The sequence below is a fragment of the Labrus bergylta genome, chromosome 21 (assembly GCF_963930695.1).
Source record: "Labrus bergylta chromosome 21, fLabBer1.1, whole genome shotgun sequence".
Taxonomy (NCBI): Eukaryota; Metazoa; Chordata; class Actinopteri; order Labriformes; family Labridae; genus Labrus; species Labrus bergylta.
The window spans coordinates 6867834-6890989 of record NC_089215.1 but is presented as its reverse complement, the minus strand read 5'-3'; the positions used below and the strand labels follow the sequence as shown (position 1 = coordinate 6890989).

At 40.3% G+C, this 23156-nt stretch overlaps 1 protein-coding gene and 1 non-coding gene across 3 annotated transcripts in view; both read left to right on the top strand.

Annotated features, from left to right (window-relative positions):
• The window catches only part of mta3 (metastasis associated 1 family, member 3), a 34188-nt gene extending 16564 nt beyond the window's left edge, over positions 1-17624 (top strand). The window contains exons 10-21 of one of the 2 annotated variants that reach the window (XR_010664911.1): positions 169-243; positions 1302-1360; positions 1458-1576; positions 2730-2887; positions 4596-4818; positions 7352-7444; positions 7553-7714; positions 8048-8155; positions 8287-8318; positions 8407-8525; positions 13684-13728; positions 14367-14506. Coding sequence is in view for 1 of the 2 variants with exons in the window: in XM_020646226.3 (XP_020501882.1) it covers positions 169-243; positions 1302-1360; positions 1458-1576; positions 2730-2887; positions 4596-4818; positions 7352-7444; positions 7553-7714; positions 8287-8318; positions 8407-8525; positions 14367-14538 (1212 nt within the window). In the remaining variant the exon portion in view is untranslated. Of the gene's footprint in view, positions 1-168; positions 244-1301; positions 1361-1457; positions 1577-2729; positions 2888-4595; positions 4819-7351; positions 7445-7552; positions 7715-8047; positions 8156-8286; positions 8319-8406; positions 8526-13683; positions 13729-14366 lie in introns of both variants that reach the window. The other variant, XM_020646226.3, reaches the window with a different exon arrangement.
• Positions 17625-18773: 1149 nt separating this feature from the next.
• Positions 18774-18867, top strand: trnai-uau (transfer RNA isoleucine (anticodon UAU)). Its single transcript has 2 exons — positions 18774-18811; positions 18832-18867. It is a non-coding gene; the product is annotated as a tRNA-Ile (tRNA).
• Positions 18868-23156: the final 4289 nt, after the last annotated feature.

Sequence of the window (23156 nt, the reverse complement as noted above, 5' to 3'; positions counted from 1 at the left end):
TCACGATGCCTCTCGCTCATGAATATACATGAAGGCTTTTCGCACCCAGATGGCAAGAACATGAGATATTAATATCATTAATTTGCTCTCTGTCTCCTCCTCCTCCTCCCCCCCCTCTCTCTCTCTCTCTCCCTCTCTCCACACTTCTCCTTCTCACCGCTCATGAAGCTGCCATGGAAGTCTCTGACAAGCATCATAGAGTACTACTACATGTGGAAGACCACAGACAGATATGTGCAACAGGTGAGACTCATTCAGGATGCTCAAAAGAATTGGATAAATTGTCCTTCCTGCTGGGACATTTTGTAACATGTTCAGTTTTAGAACCAAGATAAGGGCTTAGCCTATCCTTTGAAGGGTTTTCTTGTTAAACTGTAAAAGTTGTCATAAAACATCCAGTAGAAATGTTACAAAGGCAACAACAAATGTAACGTTTGGATTAGTTTGAAGTTAATGTAACTTTTTAGTCTTTATATACTTGGATTTGTTTAAGCTGGTCTGCTTTTTGAAATGATATTCTGCATGTTTTCTGTGCTATTCTTTCGACCAGTGCGTTGCATATGGGTATTTAAATGATGAAGTGCTACACTTAAGAAATAAACCTAAAAGTTGGAAAACTGCGAGAGACAGATGATTAAAAAATGAAGATAAATATGAGATTGTAAAAGCGTAACATCCCTCAGCCTGCGCAATGTAATTTACAAGAGCGGTTAAATCATCTTTGAAGCTCATTAATGCAGGTTTTCTGTCATCACAGTGACTCTTTGAGATCGAACAAAGCTCTGTCCCTTCACGCAGACATAAAAAAAATGAAACGGTTGTTTTCACTCCCTCTGTAGTGCTCCCTCTCATGACAAAACAGTTTGAGATGTTTTATGTGTAAAGTTGTTGGAATGGCCCTTTAGGGACATAAAGCTGAAGGGAAATTATTTTCAGTCCAGAAAAAGTTGAGAAGTTGTCCAATAAGCAACAGAGAAGTAGGAATACATCTATTTAAAAAAGACAAAATGATGATTAAAAATCTGTTCTCCCCTCAGGGTGATAAACGGATATTTCATGTATTTCAGCCGGTTGGATTATGAGTGGAAGGTCGAGGAAGTGGCACCGTTACAATGAATTATCACATTTTACAATCATCTTTGATAGGCAGCTTTAATAAATGACTGATGAATAACAGTCTTGTAAAAGGTGTTAAACTGTCTGACAGGATTTTCTTTTGAAGAAAAGACGGACAGCTTCAGATTTCATGTTTGCATGTCTGGTTATTAATGAATGAACCCTTGTTGTCTTTCTCCGAGTAGAAGAGACTGAAGGCGGCAGAAGCCGAAAGCAAACTAAAGCAAGTTTACATCCCCACATAGTAAGTCACGTCATTTCACATTTATCGGTCGCTGGTGTCGTTACTGTGACATGTGGCAGCTTCACTCACTCTGCCGTTGTTTATTTCTTTCTGACAGTAACAAGCCCAACCCCAACCAGATCTCTATGACCAACGGCAAGATGGCGACGGTGAACGGAGCCGGCCCCGGGGCCTTCCATGCAGCAGGCGGGGGCCGAGCCTGCGAGAGCTGCTACAGTGAGTTTGTGCGTCTGTGTGCGAGTGTTTAAACGTCGCAAGTGTGAAATGAAATCACGAGCGGACGTGAACACGGGTCGGTGAGAAATGAAAGGTGAACCAGTGCAGAGTCAGCCGGCCAACGGATTCTTCTTCACTATTGAGCGTCTCTGACTCTATAAGAGACGCTTTCACTTACCTTTTCTCCATCAGTGCTTATTTATCCTGACAGCTGTGACTAATCCACTGATCAATACTTTCTTTCTCTATCGATTCTGCTCATCACATCCTCAAAGCAAAGTTTAGGCCTGCTGTGCTGCAGATAAATAAGCTCTATAGGGTTCTGTTTGTTTCTGGGTCTGTTGATAAACTTCATGTTCTTCATGTTTCTGGTTTTGTCAACTGACATTTCAAAACCAGAAAATACAACGTGTGAAAAAGTACAGATTTATGGAGCTGCAAACAAATGTTTTCCTCTGTAGTTTCCTGTTATCAATGAGTTGATTCATTGATTATCTGCATTTTGTTTCCCTTTCTGTCAGCTTAAAAACAAAAAAGGTTGCCTACCATCTCTTAAGGAAGTCAAATCTATTTATCCCTTTTGTATTTAAAGAAGCACATCAAAGTGTCAGGGCTTTCTTGCATCATTTAAAATAGCAACCAGAAGATGAAGCTGCTTCATGATAAAAGCCTCTAGGTTGTAGACTTGCAGGATAAATTAATTGAAAAGCAGCAAAAAGAAGTGTTATTCTTTGATTTGTGAAAGCTTAACTATAATGACTTAATCACTGAGCAGATTAAATTAACAAAATATCAAAGCGGTTATGGAAGCCAGTCACTGATTTTCTCTTTTGAACTCTTTTATTTTTGTTGAATTATTTCTCTGCTCAAAACTAGAATCAGGGTGAATAAGAAACAGAACGGATGAGGAGGTCAAATCCTGCCTACCAGTAAATCTGTGCAGATGATGTTTCTGCACATGCTTGAGTTACTTAACATACTTGTTTCATCACTCAGCAGTAAGCTCGCTCTCTGACTCGTCTAATTGGACATTGATAAAATCATCGATGGAGAGACTTGACACAGTGTGAGACGGATCGATATGCTGAGTGTCTGAACACCGGTTTTCTCCTCGAATGCTCCTTAGTCATTAATGTGTTTTGTGCGTTTACAGCCATGCAGTCAGCCCAGTGGTACTCATGGGGGCCCCCAAACATGCAGTGTCGCCTGTGCGTCTCCTGCTGGATGTACTGGAAGAAGTACGGCGGCCTGAAGATGCCAAGCAGAGCGGAGGCCCCAGAGGAGAGGACCTCCCCTAGCCCGGCAAGCACTGTAAGTCCATTCACACAGAACACAGGCTTCATCATGCATAAAATCACCTACACTTATTTAAAAAAAAAAATCTGTTTATGAAGAAGAATAAACTCAGACTCCACTCGAATGCTGCTCTGTAAATTCATTTTCTTGTGTCGGAAAACTGACCAGTTCAAGGCAGAATGACGACTGATGCGATTGTGTAAACACAGATACTGTGGAGGGTCGGCCACATTGAGTGGCATCAAAGACCTCTTAGTGTGTGTAGTGAGAGTGGGCTGTTAAACCGTAGAACAGTGAGTTTGCTCCAGATACCGGTTTACTGAACAGGTGTACCAACATTTATTGTCCGTCAGGTAAGTCGTTCATACATCAAAGATACGTGTTATCACCTGAAAAAATGTATACGCTTATAAATGAGATAGAAATACTGATATCATGCAGATGTAGGTTAACAATATAATTACAGGAGGGCCGACTGATATGAATTTTAAGGGGCCGATACGTATATCGATATTGGGGAGATAAAAAAAAATCAGATACCGATATATTGGCCGATATCTTTCTTAGGTCTATGTTCGATCCGTGGAGATATAGAGATACAGACATACACACACATTTATTATGTTGATCTCCCAAATGCAGTTATCAAACACTTGTGGAAAAGATATATAATGAAGACAAGACGGTCACTCAAAAGGAAAGTGACTGTGCATGGACATGGATCACCGCTTGACACTCTGGAGGGTGATAAAGCTTGTTGTAATCCAAAAAAAAACTTTGTTTCAGTGAAAGAGAACTGCTAGTGTAATACAATGAAACTCAAATGAAAAGCGATTTGACTGGTGAATAAATCTAGTAATATCGGCACATACTGTAACTGCGAAAAAATTAACCATTACTGATAATCACTTGATATCGGTGGATATTATCGGCTGGCCGATTAATCAGTCGGGCTCTAATTCTGACTATTTTTACTCTTGAAAACGGTACTTGTCTTTATTTGACTGTGAAGTTTTTTATGTTCACGGGGACTTACAAAAACGATTCATCTTATAAACATCAGAATTAAACGACAAGATTGTGGAGTGATTTTAATGAGTGTGCCTAGTGTTATTTATGTGGACATCTGAGTGACATAAAATCAGCATTATATAAAGTTTACAATTTCATTGGTGTAAGGGGAGTTTGTCCAAAAGCTTGCTGCTCCATTTATCCCCTCCACCTTAAATAATGGAACTTCATCAAGCTATGGGCGTGACGTCAGACACTCCCTGTTAGAGTTTGAATGTGGAGGGAGCGGTTTGAGAAAGGCCTTTAGTCAACCACTGCTGTTCTTAGAAACAAAGACTAATTATGAGACTGAATTAAGAGAGAGAGAGCATCGTTGGCGTCATCAAAGCCTTGAATAAGAGAAATAAAAAGGTTTTTGAGTGGTTGCATTCTGAAGCAAAAATGAAACGAGCTCAAACCTCAACACTACCCTGATTCAGTTTGGCTGAAGTAATGATGTTCAGCTTCGGTTGTTTACACAGTTTTGTACATTCACACATGTCAGGAAGTTTTCAGGAGTGAAGTGCACGTCTCAAAGAGGTTCGAGACAGCAGCCTGCTCACTGTTTTTGAGCTGATAGACCACACAGGTTGTATTTTGTTTTTTTTTAAGACACTAATGTTCTTGAGTCATCGTTGATCCATCTTTTCTCTGCACCATCCTCCCTCCCCAGGAGCCTCGCTCTCGGGGTCACGGCCCCCGCCAGTCCAACCACATGGTGCCGATGAGAAACAGCGGCAGCCCCAAGTCCTCCATGAAGACCAAGCAGGCCTTCCTGCTGCAGGCCACCCGCCTCACCAAGCTGGCCCGTCACATGTGCCGCGACATCATCAGGCTGCGCCGTGCCGCACGCCGGCCCTTTGTGCCCATTAACTGTGGGGCCATAAAGGCAGAGTGTAAGAGCTCTTTCAATTCCTCCTAACTTACGTCATCATGGACACACACGAACACACACCTGCAGACAAAATACATCATACATGCACACACACACACACCATCCCTCCTCACACTGACTGCCCCACCATCAACCCCATCTCTGCCCGTTTCTGCCCGGCCCCCCCCTCCTCTGTCTGTCTCTTTCTGTTTTTATTATTATTGTTATTATTATTATTTTGGTTTTTGTATTCTCCCATCCCCTGTTTCCAATAAAGACTGCCTGTCCTCATAACTATGAGTTTTGATCATCTTTTCATTCGTGGTTTTTCATTTTTTTTTAAATCCATTCCTCTCTTTTGGTTCTTTGTCATCGTGAAGTGAGCCCCTGTTGGATAATATAACATGTAGATAAACAGGGCTATTGTACTCCTGCACACACATAATCAATAGTTTCTTCCGTCATTAACAAGTAGACTGTTCTAGAAATCCTATTTCAGTCTGAGCCGTATATTTGCTGAAGATAGATGTAGAGAGAATGTATTTTACTAAGAGAAGCTCTATTTTGCACAGGTGTGCCCAGTCTGTGCTTTCATGGCTGAACAAGTTGCCTCACATTTGAATGTTTATTGTAAATATTGATCTTCAGCTCATGTGTGTTTGCCGTCATCTTTTCCACATTCCTTTCTTTTGCACTCGTTTTTCTTCCTTAATGTTGTTAATCATCTGTTGTTGTGTGTGTATTCGATGAGTTCTGTGTTTCTGGTTGAGCTTTAGACTGGTGAAACTTGAAAGATGAGAAGCTGTAGGAAGGACTTAATTTGTTTGGTACAAAGAAAAACTAGCTGCTCTTGACTTCTTTGCTCCTGGCTGCTTCTCCCGCCGTAGATCAGGCTTCATGCATACAGAGTCACTTTTGGCTGCAGCCTTGCCATACCCTCCACTCAGCTGTTCTCCTGTGTTCATGCAATATTCATACAAATCCATCATGTGGCCTGTTCTCTCTCATAAATCCTCCCGCGGAAAGGATTTGCCATTCAGAGCCATTTCTCGCCCCTCCACTCTGCCTTCATTTTTCTAACAACTGTTGCAATATTCTCTCATCTCATCTTCTACCTCCTTTTTTTCAAAAGTTTTCATTTTTTTTGCTTTTTTCTTTCATCACTGTGTGAGTGTGTGAATAGACCTACAATAAAGTCACACCTGAAAGCATCTCTTCCGAGTCCTTGTGCTTCATGTGTCCCGTGTTATCTGTCCATCAACTTCACCACACTCCAAAGAGGGACCATGAAGGCACCCCCCACTCTCCTACCGCAACCAAGCATGGACTCAAACTCCAGTGCCTGCTGTCATAATACCTTCATTTGTTATGTGTGTGTGTTTATGATATACTTTGTTTGTGTGTGCATGTAAGCATGTACTTGTCTGTATGTGCATGTGGGAGAAATTACCCCTTACCATGAAAGTGAGACTGCAAATGGATGCCTTGGAGTGATTTGCTTTGCATTCATTTTGAGACTTGAAAGTTAAAAAAAGGCAACTTTACTGTTGTATCTATGTTCAACTTCTGGGAATGTAGTATTTAACCACCAGAGCCTATTATCAACCTGAAGACTTATTTCTGACTTTCTGACTTGAGTATTTTTGGTTGGACAGTGTCTAATGCTGTGTTTCCACTGCAGGAACGTTACCCAAGAACTAGGAACTTTAGGAGGCCTTTGGAAGTCCACCTAATGTCCCCTCCCACTTTAGCAGGCATGTTTCCACCACAGGGACCAGGGCCTTAATAAAGTCATGTGGGTTTATATTTAACCCCTTAAAAGGTCCCTTCTAAGAGGGAAGTGTTTTATGAAAACACAGGAACTTTTGATTAAAACCCTGACCGTAGTAGGCAAAAGAGGAATCCTTAAATCCCTTTAGAAGCACCACACCACTACAATTTCCCAGTTTGGGATCAATAAAGTCCATCTATTTAGCCATCTAGAAGCAGAACCTGGGACTGCAAAACCCTGGTACGTTTGGTGGAAAAGGACAGCAATGGCCTGGAGGAACCGTTTAACACATTGAGAGCTCCTGGATAATGAAACTTCTGGGTACTTTGGATAGAAACATGGATAGCAAGGAGCAGGAGGAACCATTTGATCTCTCATTTCAAAGTAGCCCCTTGGACTACAAAACCCCTTGTACCTGGTGGAAACTTCTGGGTACTTTTGATAGATACCAAGACACCAATGGTCCGGAGAATCCTGTAAAACCTTTACAGGTAGACCCTAGGATAAAAAGTTCTGGTTACTTTGAAAATACATTTCAACACCAAATGGCAGGAGAGCCCTTTAATCCCTTGAAAGTAGTCGCTGGGACTACAAAACCTTGGTACTTTAGGTTGAAACAAATAGATATGGCCTTGAGGAACCTTTTAACCCATTTGTATGATGCCTCCTGTACTAAAAGTTCTGGGTATTTTTGGTGGAAACGCAGCTTTTGTAAATCGAGGGAAAAGAGGGATAATACAGTTATTTCACTGCTTTGTAAAATGTTCATGTGTGTTTGGTTTAGACATGTTAAGGGTGTCGGAAGGGCAGGGGACCCGCCTACCCAAAACCAGAGCAGCCCAAAGGAGCACTCTGACCAGTGTTGTGCAGTTTCTAGGTAAATAAACACATTATAACCACATAAAGAAGTCAGTTTTGCCCACAATCAGACTCAGATGGTCTGTAGGAATCACTTGATGCAGCTCCAGTGTGGTGTCTCTTCCAGAGTCACGTCCAGCAGCCCACACCCCTCGCTCACACCGCACCCCGGGCCTGCAGACGCCTCCGCCGAGACGCCTCCTCTCCTCTCTCCCACATGGCCCTCACGGCATGCTGGGAAAACGCAGTTACCATCACCACAGCAGGGCTGAGCCGGACAGGCGCTCAGGTAATCACAGAACACATTTCTTAATCGGAAAAAAAAGAACAAATTGAAAAGTTATGTCTTGTTTTTCCAATAATTGTGTTTTTTCTTAAATTAATCCTGCCTTGGAGCAGAAAGGACTTGTATTACATCTGTTAAACCCCCCCACCCCCCTTAAAATTGGAAGAGTCGCCCCATCTTACTTCTAAATAACTGAATTCTGATGTGAATGAATCCCGGGGACCAAACAGTGTTGATATCCAATGTTCTTGTCATCTTTTTGCTTGAAATAAAATAAAATTAGAGGAAATTCACCTGGAGTTGATAACCATTTCTGCCATTTCTCATCTAAACTAGCTCGTTGGAGAGAATGACAACTAATTCTAATGAAAACGAAACAGCAGATGGGGGTCATTTGGATAATTTGGATGATTCAACTTCAGTCTGACACTTTGTTTTTTATTGGTAACTTCACTATTATTATTGAAATTGAAACACAGTCATTGTTGCACCACTTGTAACAAGGAAAACCAACAGTACTATTCACCTGACAGAACCACTCATGCATACTTGTCATCTTCCTCTTGCCTTTGCAGAGAACCCAGGTACAACAGCTGGACCCCTCCTGGTAGGTGTATTATATGTTTTTTTTTGGACAAGGCCTGTAAAACTCTTTTTTGTATTTATTTCAAAGATACTTTATTGTCATTTTCCAGCATAACGGCCGCAGCAGTAGCAGTGGAAACACCCGAGGCGGAATGATGATCCGCAAGAGACGCCCTAACTGGATCGATGCCCCTGATGACAGCTTCTTCCTTGTCAACCGGGAGACCAGGTAAGCAAAGGTGACCCTTTTCTGACCTCTGATTGGCTAACTGTGTGTGATTGTGTGTTTGTAAAAAAATAATCAACAGCAGATAATGGGAAAAGGGTTTTTTACATCCAGTGGTGATCTCTAAAAGCTTGTTGTGCACACTGTAACAGCTTGAACTCAATACATATGTGCTTAAATTTACACAGATTAAACCCAGATACAAAAACTTGTTGACGTTACATCACATCTAGGGGTGTATAAATGTCTTGCTTTGGGATTCAAAGATTGATTTTAAGAATGGTTTATTTCCATTAAAATACTTAAACAGCCTCTGCAGATCAAAAACAAAAACTACTATTCTGACCGACTGGATTAGGATTTATTTAGATCAGAGAGTTTAATTTATTTATTTAATGTGCAGTTGGCTATGAACAATTGTCAAACATTGTATTTGCTCAATAAGTTGTGCAGGTATTTCTATTCTCATAAAATCTCATAAACGGATCTCTCCAGATGACTTACATAGGTTGAAGCAAGAACAACAAAAAAAAGAAAACTTAAATGCTGAGGAGTGAAAAAAACCTTTGGCTCCAAACGGATTGGCATTCAAATGTAACACTCATAGTCAACACTGACGGAAGAATCATAAGAATAAGAATCTTCAGTACTGGATTTTGATAAATTCATGTTCCCCTCAAGATAAAATAAAACATATTGTCATCCTTTCAACCAAGGGGTGGCCTGGGGTAGCCAGGGCCACCTTTCAAAGTTGACTGGCGAGCCCAAAATCCTGAACTACAATTGGCTGTTTTCCTTATCTGGGGGTGGGAAAGCTGCTAGAAAGAAAGAGTCATGTTGTAGGCCTACAGAAAACTAGTGACTTGCATTTCTACACCGTATTTACATAGTCATGTTGTGAAATACAGTTTTTCATCGTCTTCTTTTTTTTTTTTACAAGATCTTGCACTAGAAGCTTCACATTTTGTCTTCCAGTAAGCTACTGTAGGCATGTTCTGTAATTTTGAACAAAGATTGCTCCACTTCTGTAATAGTCTGCTCTCCCCATATAAAAAAAAAAAGTCCTTAGTTGATTTTTCTTCTCATTTTGACAAACAGCTTGCCTTTTAGATGTCAATAAATATATCACATTGGAAAGAAAGCCTTTACAAACTACGGGTCAACAAGAAGCCGAAACATCAGAATTTAAAACACCCATGGTCTGATTTTATTTGCAAATACTCTACTTTGAGAGACGAAATCTGATATCCCTTTTAAATAAACAATAACTATACATGACACACTCTCACATGCTCATTCGCATAAAATGAGTCAATGTTTGCATGTCCGCATGTGAGAGAGAAAGATGGATTTCCATTAAGCCCGTGTCTAAATGAGCCATGGCACCCGGCCGTCACAGCCGCCCTCCAATCATCTGGGCTAAAATTAGCGCTGCTAACTGGTGTAGATGGACCAGCGAGGAGCCAGGCACTGCTGGGCCTGGAGTGGAAATATCATTACCACATTAACCATGGCTGCACTCGTATGGATCTCTCACTTACAACCATGATCAACATGGCTGTGTGTTTGTGTGTGTGTGTGTGTGTGAGGGCGATTGAATCACACTGAATACTAAACCCTTTGTTACATTACGCTGCCTTCCCAGCGGAGAGAATTAATGATGTTCTGAATAAAAGACGTTAATAGATCTGCTCTGAAAGGCTGCTGCTAATGAGAGTTGATACAAAGTTTCATTTTCTCCCCACTCACCGTCTCCCTTTAGCCAGCTCTCTCTCTCTCTCTCTCTCTCATCTTGATGAAGTGTGTCACAGGGCAGAGGGAAGTAGTGGGAAATCAATCGCACTTATTCAGGGAGGCAAGAGAGACAAATAGAGACGGCAACAGAAAGAGATCGGAAATGAGCACTTCTTAAAGCGCAAGTTGTAGAGCGTGTAACAGACAGTCATACAATTCAATGAGGAAGCTGATTGAAATGTCAGATTAACGACACCTTTTTCTAATTTTACTAAAGTTTATTATTCATAGAGAAAAGTTGTGTCGTTTCTGGATTTTTGAGAAATTGTATGCTTTTCACTCTGAACTTTGAAATCGAAGAAATAAAATTGTGAAAAACTTAAAATATTAAGTTAAAGTATATAATGAAATGAATCAAATTAAATAATGCACTGATAGAAACGTGGGCATCAACGATTAGAATACGACATGACAGTGGTTCTAAAACTTTTGCTACCTGGGCCGCCCTTTGGCAGACCCTGAAAATATTTTCAGGGCCCAAAGCCCTCACCCCTCACCACCGGCATCAAAACATATCAACTCACACTTAACACGTAACACATAAATTCCCAGATTTTTTTTTTTATTAATCTCAAAAGTTGACTGCAAAAAGTACAGAATAGCAGTTCAATATGTAAAACTGGTGCAGATTCATTTTCAACCTTACGTTTACCTGGAAGTCCTTAACTCCAGACCCCTCCCTAGGGGCCCCAATCCTGGCTTTGGGTATCACTGTGTTATGGACAGGAAAAAAGCAGGCTGTAGACAGGTAATGGACACGTGCATCCACAGTGAGGGTTACCATGGTTTCTGATAAAAGCGATAGTGTGTTTGGACATCGAATGCAGTAGGTGTATTAGTAATGAAGTATTTTTACATGGATGTTTTGCAGCTTAAGCAAAAGATCAGAATAATACTCCCACTACTGTACCTAACACAGAGAAGTCCAATATGAGCAGAGAAATAACAGAACAAAGCATCACAAATCAGGAAAACAGAACAAGAGAAAGTGAAAAAACATGTAAATGAGACAGTCTGATATGTTTGAGTGTGGATTAACATGTTTGCTCTGTGCCTCCCTACGGCAAGCTGAACAGACAAACAGCCGAGCTTTAGATAATGTGCAACTGGAGCTCAATCTGTGTAGTTCTGATTTGGCTTTAAGTGACAGTACGTGCCATGTAGAGTAATAATAAATCTGTCTGTGCACTACATGCACTTTCAGAAACATTTATTGTATTTGCTTGGTCACATTATGTACATTTACAATGCATACATTAGGAACCCTAATTCTATTACCAGCAGGGATCTTGAGGAAACTGAAGTGTTTTTTTTCAGTTCACAATATAAGAACGGCTGCTGAGAAAGCGATAGAAAAAAAGAGTGCATGTCAAGAGGCCTTAGCTGTGCATTAAAGCTCAGTGTTTTCTTGCCTAAAGGGAACTGTGAACAATCAGCCATTCATTATGGAGTTTTTTTTTTTTTTTTTTGTCGCATTTGTCTCTGGATGAATTCCATTAGTGCTGCGTGTGCCCCCTGGTCATTGGTTTACTGCCTTTGGTTGCTGTGGGCTCTTAGAGATACTTCCTGTTACAGAAGAAAGCCCTCTGCAGTCTGAACGTCCCCAATGAGCTCCTTTTATAAATCTGAACATCCTGCAGAGATGCACCTCTCTCTTCAACCTTATCATATGAGATATGCTTTAGTAATCCTGCTCGGTGAATGTTGCACTCTGCTTTAGTGAATTCTCCTGAATTAACAAACTAAATTGGATGTTTGGATTGGATATAAGCAGAAAAGAACCTCAACAATATGCCCTGAAATTGAATTTCTTGCTTACTTGCTGGCATTCTCTTTTAATCGGTTTCTTAATTGTACATCTTGGAATGAGCCATTTATAGCTGATGAGGTTTTAAACGCTACTGTTTTTTTTTAAATAGAGAAAAACACAATCAAAAGGTTGAACAATGGGAATATTCCTTCAACAAAACTATGAAGTGTTTCACAAATAAATCAGACAAACATTTGTCACATAAAGCACACAGCCAAAAGCTAGTGTCATCGTTGTTTCTATGTGTTGGCGCCTTTTTACCGCAGGCTGCTGCCACATTGCAGCATGCACAATAAATGAGAGGTAGCTGCAGTACTCAGAGATGTCCGGCAGCACTGAAGGCATCAAGCCTGTGTTCAACTAGGCATAAATAATGCATTCAGACAAACATTATCTAAAGGATAGCTGCTGTAACTTGCTGAGACCTAAAGATGAAATTGTGAGTAATGAGCTTTAAATGAGTATCCAACTGTGTTGTTTAAATATCAGGCAATTAAAAACGTGTATCATAAGGAAGGAAGCTGTTATTAATAGTTTAGATCTCCAGAGACTCTCCAATTAAAACTAAGGTTAAAGAAAATGGGGGGGGGGATATATATAATCAAAATGGACGAGTGATATAAAACATCACAGTGTGTACCACAAAGACATAAACTACTCAGCAAAAGAAAATTTAACAAGGCTGTAAACAAATTTATTTCTGATCTAAAACTGGACTTCTGTGGCTTTTGCAATAAGCCTCAAGTGGACACTCAAGGAACTGCATTTTTTTGCACTTCCACCTGCACCTTTTTGCTTCTCCATATGAAGATACTGCCACCAGCCTGCTAACTTAGCTTTGCACAACGACTGGAAACTGTTGGACAAACAGCTAGCTTAACTCTAAATTAAATAATGATTGGTTGATGGATTGATTGATTGAACTCGGTCAGTAGCTTAAGATCTAAAACTGACTAACAAATTGACTAACACGTTTTTTGAGTAAAGAGCAAAAAACAACAATTTCATGGAGAGAAAAATACACTTCCTGGGTAAACAGTGCTAGGCTAGCTGTTTTCTTGTATTTGATGTTTCTGTGCAAAGCTCATTTAGCTAGCTGCCGGTGATAGCTTCATGTTTAACACACAATCATGAGATTTGTATTGATCTTCATGTCCCAATAAAGACAAGTAATAAAAAACTTCCTTTGCACTCTTCAAAAAGAAAACTTTGTGTGCCGAAATGCAGGTTTTGTTACCTTTGAACAGCGCTTCAATTGTTGTTTTTTTCTGTTTTTAGCTAGTGCGCTAAGCTGGTTTAGCTTGCTGTAGTGTCATATTTACCATACAGACATGAGACTGCTGGCAATACTTTAGTTAGTGGCGCTGCTTGCTATATAGCAAAGTGTCAGGAGGAGGACCATACCTCAACTGGCCTCTTCCTGAGACCCCATAAAATCAAACCTAACCCTCTCCTCCTCTTATGTTCTCACACTCCGCACCACTCCCTTCCACCCCTTTCTCCCTATTTCTCTCTGTTCTCCTATTCCTATGGCCCTGAGGGGGTTCGTCGTGCCAGGGAGCTACAGTGGATCCCCCAATAAGTTTCCCCAAGTCAATGACGGCAAGAGTTTAACATCATTCCAATACAATCAATGAATAATTGTCAATTGCATCCCATTGCTGGTTAAGTCCTACTATCATCAAGATAGTGGCTAAGAGGAAATAATGTCAAACTTTTCTTTAAGTTAATTATTTTTTATGACAATAGAAAACTGACCAGAGACAGAGAAAAATGGTTTCTCCCACAGCAGAAAACTTGACGGACCAGAGTGCAGTGAATCTATAACTTATGTTGTGGTCTGAATTAAAAATGACTGCTTGTTTTTTTTTTCCACCTAAGAACAAAACCAACAGCTGAGTCCAACATATTCCAGGCCTTTGAGCCAGCTACGTTGTACTTTCTGCTCTACTGGCTTCAGTAATTCAAACATGAAAAATGAGTAGTGTGAAAGTACAAAACTGAAATGTAATACAGCAGAATTATAAGCAGCATTGAAAATGGAAATACAGAAGGAAAGTACAATTTCCTTAAAATTGTACTTGTTTAAATAAAGATTTTGTTTTTACCTCAGTGGTAACTACTTACTGTTTCAAAGGTCAAGAAGGAAATGTCAATCTGGATTAATTTTACTGTTATTAGTTTTTGTGTCAGTGTATCTACTTCTGCACTTATGTCATGTCTTGTCTCTTCCCCCACAGGAGGGCCAGGCGGCTGCTGTCCCGCTCCCAGCTGAGGCACGCATGCCGGCAGCCCTGCGAGCAAATTACCCTGCGCAGAGTCTCCCAGGGCCAGCCGCAGGGGCTCGTCCTTGCCCCTCCGCACCCTCACCCGAGCCTGAGGATGCGAGGCCCCATCGTCATCCACGACTGAACACAGGACACTCCACAACCCTACTGACCCTTCCTGCATACACACACACACACACAAACAAATTCTCACGCCCATTTTCTCTCGTTAAATCCTCCTTTGCTTTTCGATCCTTAAATGCTGTTACCATGACAACGGCATCAAACTAATTGGAAACAGAGGGATGTGATGAGCCGTGATGCAATAGAAACATACACCTGCACTTGACTGCAAGTGCTGACTGTCTTTCATCCCCTGGGAATGTGTTTGTTTGTGTACATACTGTATTCGAGTGCATGTGAGCGTGTGGCAGAGAGTGTATGTGTGTGTGAGTGTGTATGTGTGTGTGTGTGTGAGATAATGCCGTCAACAAAGGGGTTGTGTGCTGTTTTTTCTTTTTATGGATGGACTTAACGACAGAACTTTGTGTAACCTTTGTGTTGATGGTGAATTGTAGTGAAGTTTTACGAGTTTGTATAAAGTTGGTAAAGGGCGTGGGGGCTTTTGAGGGGGGCATGGGGCATCATCAGCGACTGTATATAAGAAGTTGACGTAGCAACCAGATGTCACCCATTGGTTTGTGGACTACCATATCACTACAAGATATAAGCTAACAGTACAGCTAGCAAGTTAGCAAGGTGAATTGTTACGATTATATTAAATAGCACAACAAATCGGGCTTTAAAGAAAATGTATTTATCGTAAAAAAAACAAGTCCTTCCCAAGCATGTCTTTAGACAAACCAAAATGCTGAACACATTTTTTTTCAGGTTGTCATAGAAACAACAGCCAATCACAAGGTAGCCACACCATGAACAATTCATTGCTTTATCATTTATTTTCTTAGATAAGCTGTAATTTAAAAAAAAAATGAACCCCATGCAGTATTATTATAGACTTGAATAAATAGAGTTACTATAACAGTGTTTACTGAGGGGGAAAATCAAGTGAGCGCTCGGGTTAATTCCTTTTAGATTTTCAAATCTGACTTTTGTTATAGAATCTCCTCTTGCTTGCCATTACAAAAAGTGCATGTTTAAATCACTTCTACACTGGCTTCACTTTTCAGACCCCGAGGCTACGTCCACTTTTTGTAAACAGTCTATGGGCTGGATTTGGATGGGAGGGTGTTCTTTTTTCTTTTTCTTTGGGGGGGGGGAGTGTTCTTTAACCTTTTGAGAAGAGGCAAATGTCCAACGCTGACGTTAAAAAGAAAATGCACTACTATATGAAGACTGAACTAGCTGCCTTTTTAAAACTAGAAATGGCTGCTTTGAAATATGTTTTAATTGCAGGTTTTTTTTCACGCTGTCCTCGAAGTCTAAATCAATGAGCTGGTGTTGACAAATTATGACCCACAGACATTTTTCCACAAACTTTATCCAAGAAGCTGCAAGTCTGAAAACATAACGGGACAAAGAAAATAGAGCCAGCTTACATTAAACAGCATAAGCCTCCCTCAGTGTAAAATATATTGTATATCTCATTACAACACTGTAAATCTACTCATCCTATTTCTATGGCCGACTGTACCTACCTAACCCTACCATGGGTACTAAAGCACTTCCTTTGCAGCAGAAAAAGGGCATGGATCCGTCATATTTACCAGGCTCTGATGTAAAAAAGCAACGTTTTGAGGCACAAAGATGAGAAAATGTTTGGTGGCAGCTGTTTGCTAGCATGTTTTCTTCATCTATTCACGCAGCGGCTGTATTCATCAGACAACACACTCAGGGTGGGAAGCTCAAATATAATGTTGTGCTACTGTGTTCCAGGTTGTATGTCGGATAAATTAAGTGTAGGACCAACTGAGAAGTCACAAAAAAGAATCAACTGTAAAGACTGAACAGCAAAGTTAGCATGTCACCCATTCCTAACTAGCTAACAGTATTATTAGCGGCGTACTTAAGGTTTTTGCACACCAATTTTTTTTATCTGGATGGATTTTTTTGGATCCTTAATCCACCTCCAAATAGAAATGTGTGCACAGAAACCCTGCACACTGGGTCGAATGCGTTTATTTTTCTATTTATTGCGAAATTTCGCCGGGGGGCTACGAGACAAAATGGAATCATCGAGCAGTGAAGAAGATTTTGTGGTTCTTTCCATCCTTGATAAAAACACAGGGACACACACACGAACTGCGAAAAAAAACGTAGGAAAGCAAAGCTATTTAAAAATTTTTAAAAATAACGGATGAAAGTTTTGGAGTTAGTGTGGAAACAAAATTGACCCAACATGAGATCCCATTTCTTTTTAAACACGCTGTACATGTTGGATGAAAGTGTGCAAAGGCCTTGAGTTGTTAAGTTGGCATACCACAGCTTAGTAGATATTCAACTACCTTCTGGCTAACTCCAATATTACCAAGAATCTATCTAGTTAGCAGCTATGAAAGAATTCAACCACCTCCAAGCTAACAGTAGCCTCATGTTAGGTAGGGAAGTGGTTGAATCCTTACGTTGCTGACAGTCTGACAGTTTTGTTTCTAGCTAGCATTACTGTTCGCTAAGAATTTGCTCTTTTCTAATTAAATTGTGCAGCACTGTGAAATGGTCGTCTTAACATTCAGACACTTCCAAGCTAATGTAAACTATGAAGTGTGTGAGTGAGTACTAAAGCTTGCTGCTGTTTGAGTTTCCAACTATCTTTATTTTAAGCTTGTTTCAAGTTTATACTGTTCAATATCCATTACCTTTTAAATTGCTGAAACAGTTCTGATTTTCTCCATGTGTAGGACTTACAACCTGGAGCACAGCGCTATAGCATCATACAAGAACTTGAGTTTCCCAGCCGAAGTGTTATGTCGGAGGAAAATGGCTGCCAGCAGTCACGTTTATCCGGTTATTAAAGCTCCCTCTATCATTGCCAGAGGGCGTTGCCTCAAAAAGTTGCAGATTTACCCATCCAGCCTTCAGGTGTGTTTAGTTATGAGTTTTAGAAATCTGGCATCGCCACCGCATGTCTTTGAGGTGAGAGCCACCTCTGACCAATTGGGTCAATTGATCTCTTCTCTTTCATTCAGAATGTTTATGTTAGTGTTTACTGTATGTCATGTGTTGAATTATGAATATGCTGAGAACAATAAAAAAAAAACAACAACAACACAATGCCGTATTATGGTGGCCTGTCTCTGTGAGTCATTACTTGGTGTTATATTCTGACAGCCTGGCCTGTCTCCCAGCCACCTACTCTGTCTCTCTGCCTCTCTTTGTGTTGTTTTTTTGAGATGGGGAGGGGGTTGGGGAGCGTAACAAATGAAGCTAATACACATTGCGTGTGTGCAGATGTTATACAATACCCCACAAAATATGGCAATTTGACACAGTGATGAGGAATGAGGAGTGCTTGCGAAACATAAATAATATTCTTGGGAGTCTGCCTTAAGGTACTTTACTGTGTGTGTGTGTGTGTGTGTGTGTGTGTGTGTGTGTGTGTGTTTGCCAGCAGGCGAGAGAGAGCGAGAGAGAGAGAGATTGTGTTGATAGAGCTCCTGTTTCTTTGTTCAAAGAGGTTTTTCCACTTACACTACCCTCTCATCCCAGCACGCGGCTTTACAGTGAAATGCAGCTCAGTGTTTTTTTGCAATCACATTTTCTTTACAGTCTTTGGTTCCCACTGAAGGTGAAAATCAAAAACAGGGAGGGTGTGAACCACAATGTTTGAATTAACCCCCGACATGTTATAATTGGATTTGTCTTGTAGCTACTCACAAGGGTGGCTGTAGGGGATTAGTCGATTTAACGTGTTCAGCATGTCATCGCTAACAGATCCACAACAAATCTGAAGAATCTGTAGTCATAATATCCACACATTGGTGGCCAAAATGATGTGGTCACCTGAATATAATACCTTTTAATATTTGATTCTTCCCTTAAAAAACATGTTTTTTTATGTGTTTTTTTTTTTTAAACTATGATTTTTCTAGGATCCCTGACTACATCAGACAAAGAGACTTTGATTAAAAGCTTTTCCATGGAATCTGAGACTGAAACCTACAAATCAAATCTTAAAAAGTGAAGTGAGTGAATTGGGGAAGTCAGAGGCTCGGAGCTTTAACGAGGAGTACTTGAACGCATCACGTAAATCGGCTCTGTGTAAGCTGTTGGACTGAGTGACCACCGGTATCCCGTGAAGTGCTCATCAGTTCTCCATAATATCAAACGCTGAATTGTATGATTCTGAAAATGTAGTGAAAATATAAAAGTATTTGTTTTCCAAACATGCTTAATCACATTTTCCACCTGGACGAAGCCGGAGCTCCAGTGGCGCAATCGGTTAGCGCGCGGTACTTATATGACAGTATACAGCAGAGCGATGCCGAGGTTGTGAGTTCGAGCCTCACCTGGAGCAGAGTTTTTAAACCGAACGTGACCCCGTGACGTGCAAGGTAAGACGCTGAACAGAGTGAGAAGCGTAGGGGATTCCTCGACTGGGCAACAATGACGTCACGTTGCAAAACCATCTGGAATAAAGGTGCATTTCAAAACGCCTGACATATTACGCCCTGTGTACAGGTGTGTTAAAAAGATGGCTTTTCTGCTGCAAAGTAACCCCAAAGAAAATTGACATCTCTCCTGTCCTGTCCAGTAAACATCTATTTATTCTCCTTGAAATAAACAGTTCCTCCACCAGGAAATCTTGGTCAAAATGGGCAATATAGCTTGCTGAAAATATCCATGTAATAGCACAGACAAGAATGGCAAACACATATTGAAACTAAAATAGCCTACGTGCTTTTTAATATAGTTGAATATATAATTTAAATATATCCTGGGTCTGTGCAATATTGAAGGATGGCTGTCTTATATTGCATGCATGCATGATCGTGTTTTAATGCAAGCTTTCTGATATTACCGTTAAAATGACACAATAAGCATTGCCATGAGGTAGGCTACTGCTTCCTGAATAGAAATATGTTGTAGAAATTCAACAATAGTGAAAGAACGCAGGTTTGTTTCTATAGCTGCTCAACCTGCAGTAAAGGTAATTGTAAGTGCTTAAAAACAATATATTTTTAAACATTTGGACAACACATGAATGCAACATATAGGCTAATAAGTAAGAGACATTATGGACATGTGAATTAAATAAAAAACAAGTAGATACAATTGAAAAAGAGTATAAATAACTAAATAACATCTAACAAAGAAAAACACTGCAAGAACGATATTATTTTAGAAATGTTTAAAGTTAAAATAGTAGGCCTAAAACCAGAAAATAGCTTTTTTCAAGAATGGAAAGGCTGTGGCGTTTTGACGATTTGCCTCTGTCCCTTCGGGTAAGTCAATCTGCAGCGCCCCCTGACGGATGGTAGTATTAACATCAACTTTGTTGTAATACCAGCTCTTCACCACTGGAGGGCGGTGCAACTGCACCACACAGACTCTTCTGGATCTGAACATGTTTTTTTTGTGTTTCCCCCCCCTATTAGAGTTGCTCTAAAACTCTGTATTACTTGGTCTCCCCTGGGTGATTTGTATAATCTCTCTCAGAAATGTACAGTCACAAATCTTTTTGTTACATTTTAATTCCATTTATTTTTTGGCTTTTTATACCTTTATTGGAGAGGCAGGACACTAAAGAGAGTCGGAAATCAGGGAGAGAGGGGGGAATGACATGCAGAAAGGGAGCCACAGGTCGGATTTGAACCTGGGCTGCCTGCTTTGAGGAATACAGCTTTTTATACTTGGAACTAATCGTTAGGTCACCAGTGCCCCCATTTTACTTTTTACATACACTTTTCTAAAACAGCTTGTGAAAAGTTCTCAAAAACTTTACCTTAAAATCTGTGCTACAAAAAAAAATCATCTTTTTTTAAACATGATTCATTTCACTGCACATAACTGTTACAGGTTTTTATGTGGCTGCATCCTTGTGTGTGTGTGTTTGTCTGTGAATATCAGTGTTTGTGTGTCATTTTAAGCCCTCTAAAGCTGGGAATGAACAAGCAGAAGATTGCTGTAATGATGTGACCCAGATGTCCCGGGTGCAGATCCTCCAGGCTGAAAATGAGAGTGCAGATCAGGGCCTTGTACCTCCTGTCACCCAACCCTCAGCATCCCCCCCCCCCCTCCGATCCAGTCTGGGACACAATTACAATTTTTAGCAGCAGGGAATATGTGTGTGTAAGTGCATGAGTAAACTCATTTGAGGGAATGCTGTGTGTACGTTTGTTTGTGTGTGTGTGTGTGTGTGTGTGTGTGTGTGTGTGTGTGTGTGTGTGTGTGTGTGTGTTTTAGCTCATCCAGATCTATGTAAACACAAGGGATCAGATTTTGGAGTGTGTGCCACTTGTTCTTGGTGCTCCGGATTAGACGTAACAGTTTTTTAATTTACTCTCCTCAGCTGCTTCCATAAGACGCTAAAGCTTATCATCACCCCTCCACAGGCCCCCCCTTAACCCAAAACCCCTTTTCTCCCCTGCGTCCCCCTCCTTCTCACCCATCCTCTGAGGTGACCAGGTGGCTGAACAATCACACACACACACACACACACACACACACACACACACCCTGACAGTCAGCTCAGCGGGCCACTTTGCTCAACAAGAACCTGACAGTATAGGACGGGTGCAAGCATCCATGTGTTGAAATGTGTGTTTGCTGTGTGTGTGAGGGATTTAGGGGAAAGGGGGACAAAAGACGGAGAGTTTATTATTTGGGATAAGCTATGATTGAACATCCTGATCAGAGCAGAATGATCAAATTCTGACAGTGATAATCCCCCATCTTAGAAAATTAAATACCACTCCACTGCTGTCTCTGTTCTGCTCACTCACACTCTCTTATCTGTTTGTAATATGCTCACACACACGCATGAACACGGTATTTAGACAGGGTCTTAATCTGACCTGGGTCTCATAACCCTGCCTGGTTCCTCAGGGAACTGTTCTGATATCTGATGAGTTTTTCATTAATAAGACACAAGTCTAATCCTGAGGGGAGAACACAAAATGACAACGGATAAGCCCTGCTTTCCCTTCACACACACACACACACACACACACACACACACACACACACACACACACACACACACACACACACACACACACCATAACTCTGATCCACCAATACACTATCTGGCTAAACATCTTTATACACACACTTATACTCTTGTTTATGCTTTAATCTCCCCTCCCAAGCTTTATTCACTGCAGCCCATATTTTATATCTTATCTATCTTGATCTTAATATGATCTTTATACTTATATGGTGGACTCTACACTTTTAAAATGTTGCTATCTTATGTTCTTAATTTTTCAGACTATGTGGGAAGTGTCTTTACCTGCTCTGAGAGGATACATTCAGTTATTCAGAGTTTTGACCTGTGTTTCAGAACAATTCAAAAATACATTTTGAAAAGTAAAAGGCTAAAAATTAAGCTAATGCAGAATTGCAAAAAATAAAAATAATATATCAAATCTGCAGTTCCATTAATGGCCACTTGTTTTTTAAAGGAAGTCAATCCCCCCTGGAATCCCATTACATAGTTCCTCATTTGCAGCAAAAATAACCATGTCTGCAGTCTGATACCAAAAACAGATTGTGTCTCTGCAGCCCATTTTGCATTCATGACAAGTGTACAATCTTTTTTTTTTTTTTTTATGACTCACTCATTACAGTTATATTAAGTCTTAAATTTTGCATAATTAAAGCTCTGAACAGTTTGAGTGACAGATGGGTGCTGCCAGCTGTCTGCTAGGCTACACCTCAGTTAGTAAATACCAAGACTGGATGGTCAAAATGCAGAAACTCAAGGTAGGGGAGGGTGCAAATACGTCTTTGCTGTGTCCCTTGCTCTCTTTGGAATTATTTTCTGTGGAGTACTTCAAGGCTCTGCATTAGATGAGGGTGGGAGTAATAAACCATCTCCTATGACTTTCCTATAAGTGCGATCAGAAGGAGAGATAACATCATAATTTATTTTGACGCATGCAGAAAAGACCACTGGTCTGCCAACAATGCATGGGTCAATGTTCAAGTGTGGCAGACAAGCTGTAGAAAAAAAACCTTCAATAATAGAGGCATGTTTGTGGCACATGTGAGAAAAGCATGTGATTTTGGCTGTTACTAAATACTGGACTGCAAAGGTTAATAAACCAATTTTGCAGTTTGTTTTCATAAATACACATTTTTCACAAGAAAAAGTAGCTCATCTCATAGAATCATCAAACCTTAAGCTTTTTTGGATAGAGTATAACAAAGTCCCACGATTTCAAGTAGGAGGGTAATGCAATCAAATTGGCTACTTCATGAGAGGGAACATTTGGGAAAACGAGTCTAAAATGAATCTAGATCGATTTTTAGCTGATAGACTAAAAATGTGATTAAAAAGCTTAAATGAAAAGATTTTTTTTACATTCTGGAAATCGCAAAATTACAAATCAGTAATATTAATTAATAATAATTTTTTCATCGTCTGTAGACTTCGCTGGAACTCCTTTAAGAATATATCCGTCTTTGGTTCGCTTGTTTCATACTCCGGGGCATTTCCTCACATATGAATGATGAGGATATTTAAATATATGAATCCAAGTGCTACGCTTTTTCCCATCATATTTCCTTTCTTTTAGTATCATATTTTCAAAACTGCTGTCAAAAGACTTCCGCGATGTTGAGCGTTGTTTACACCAAGAC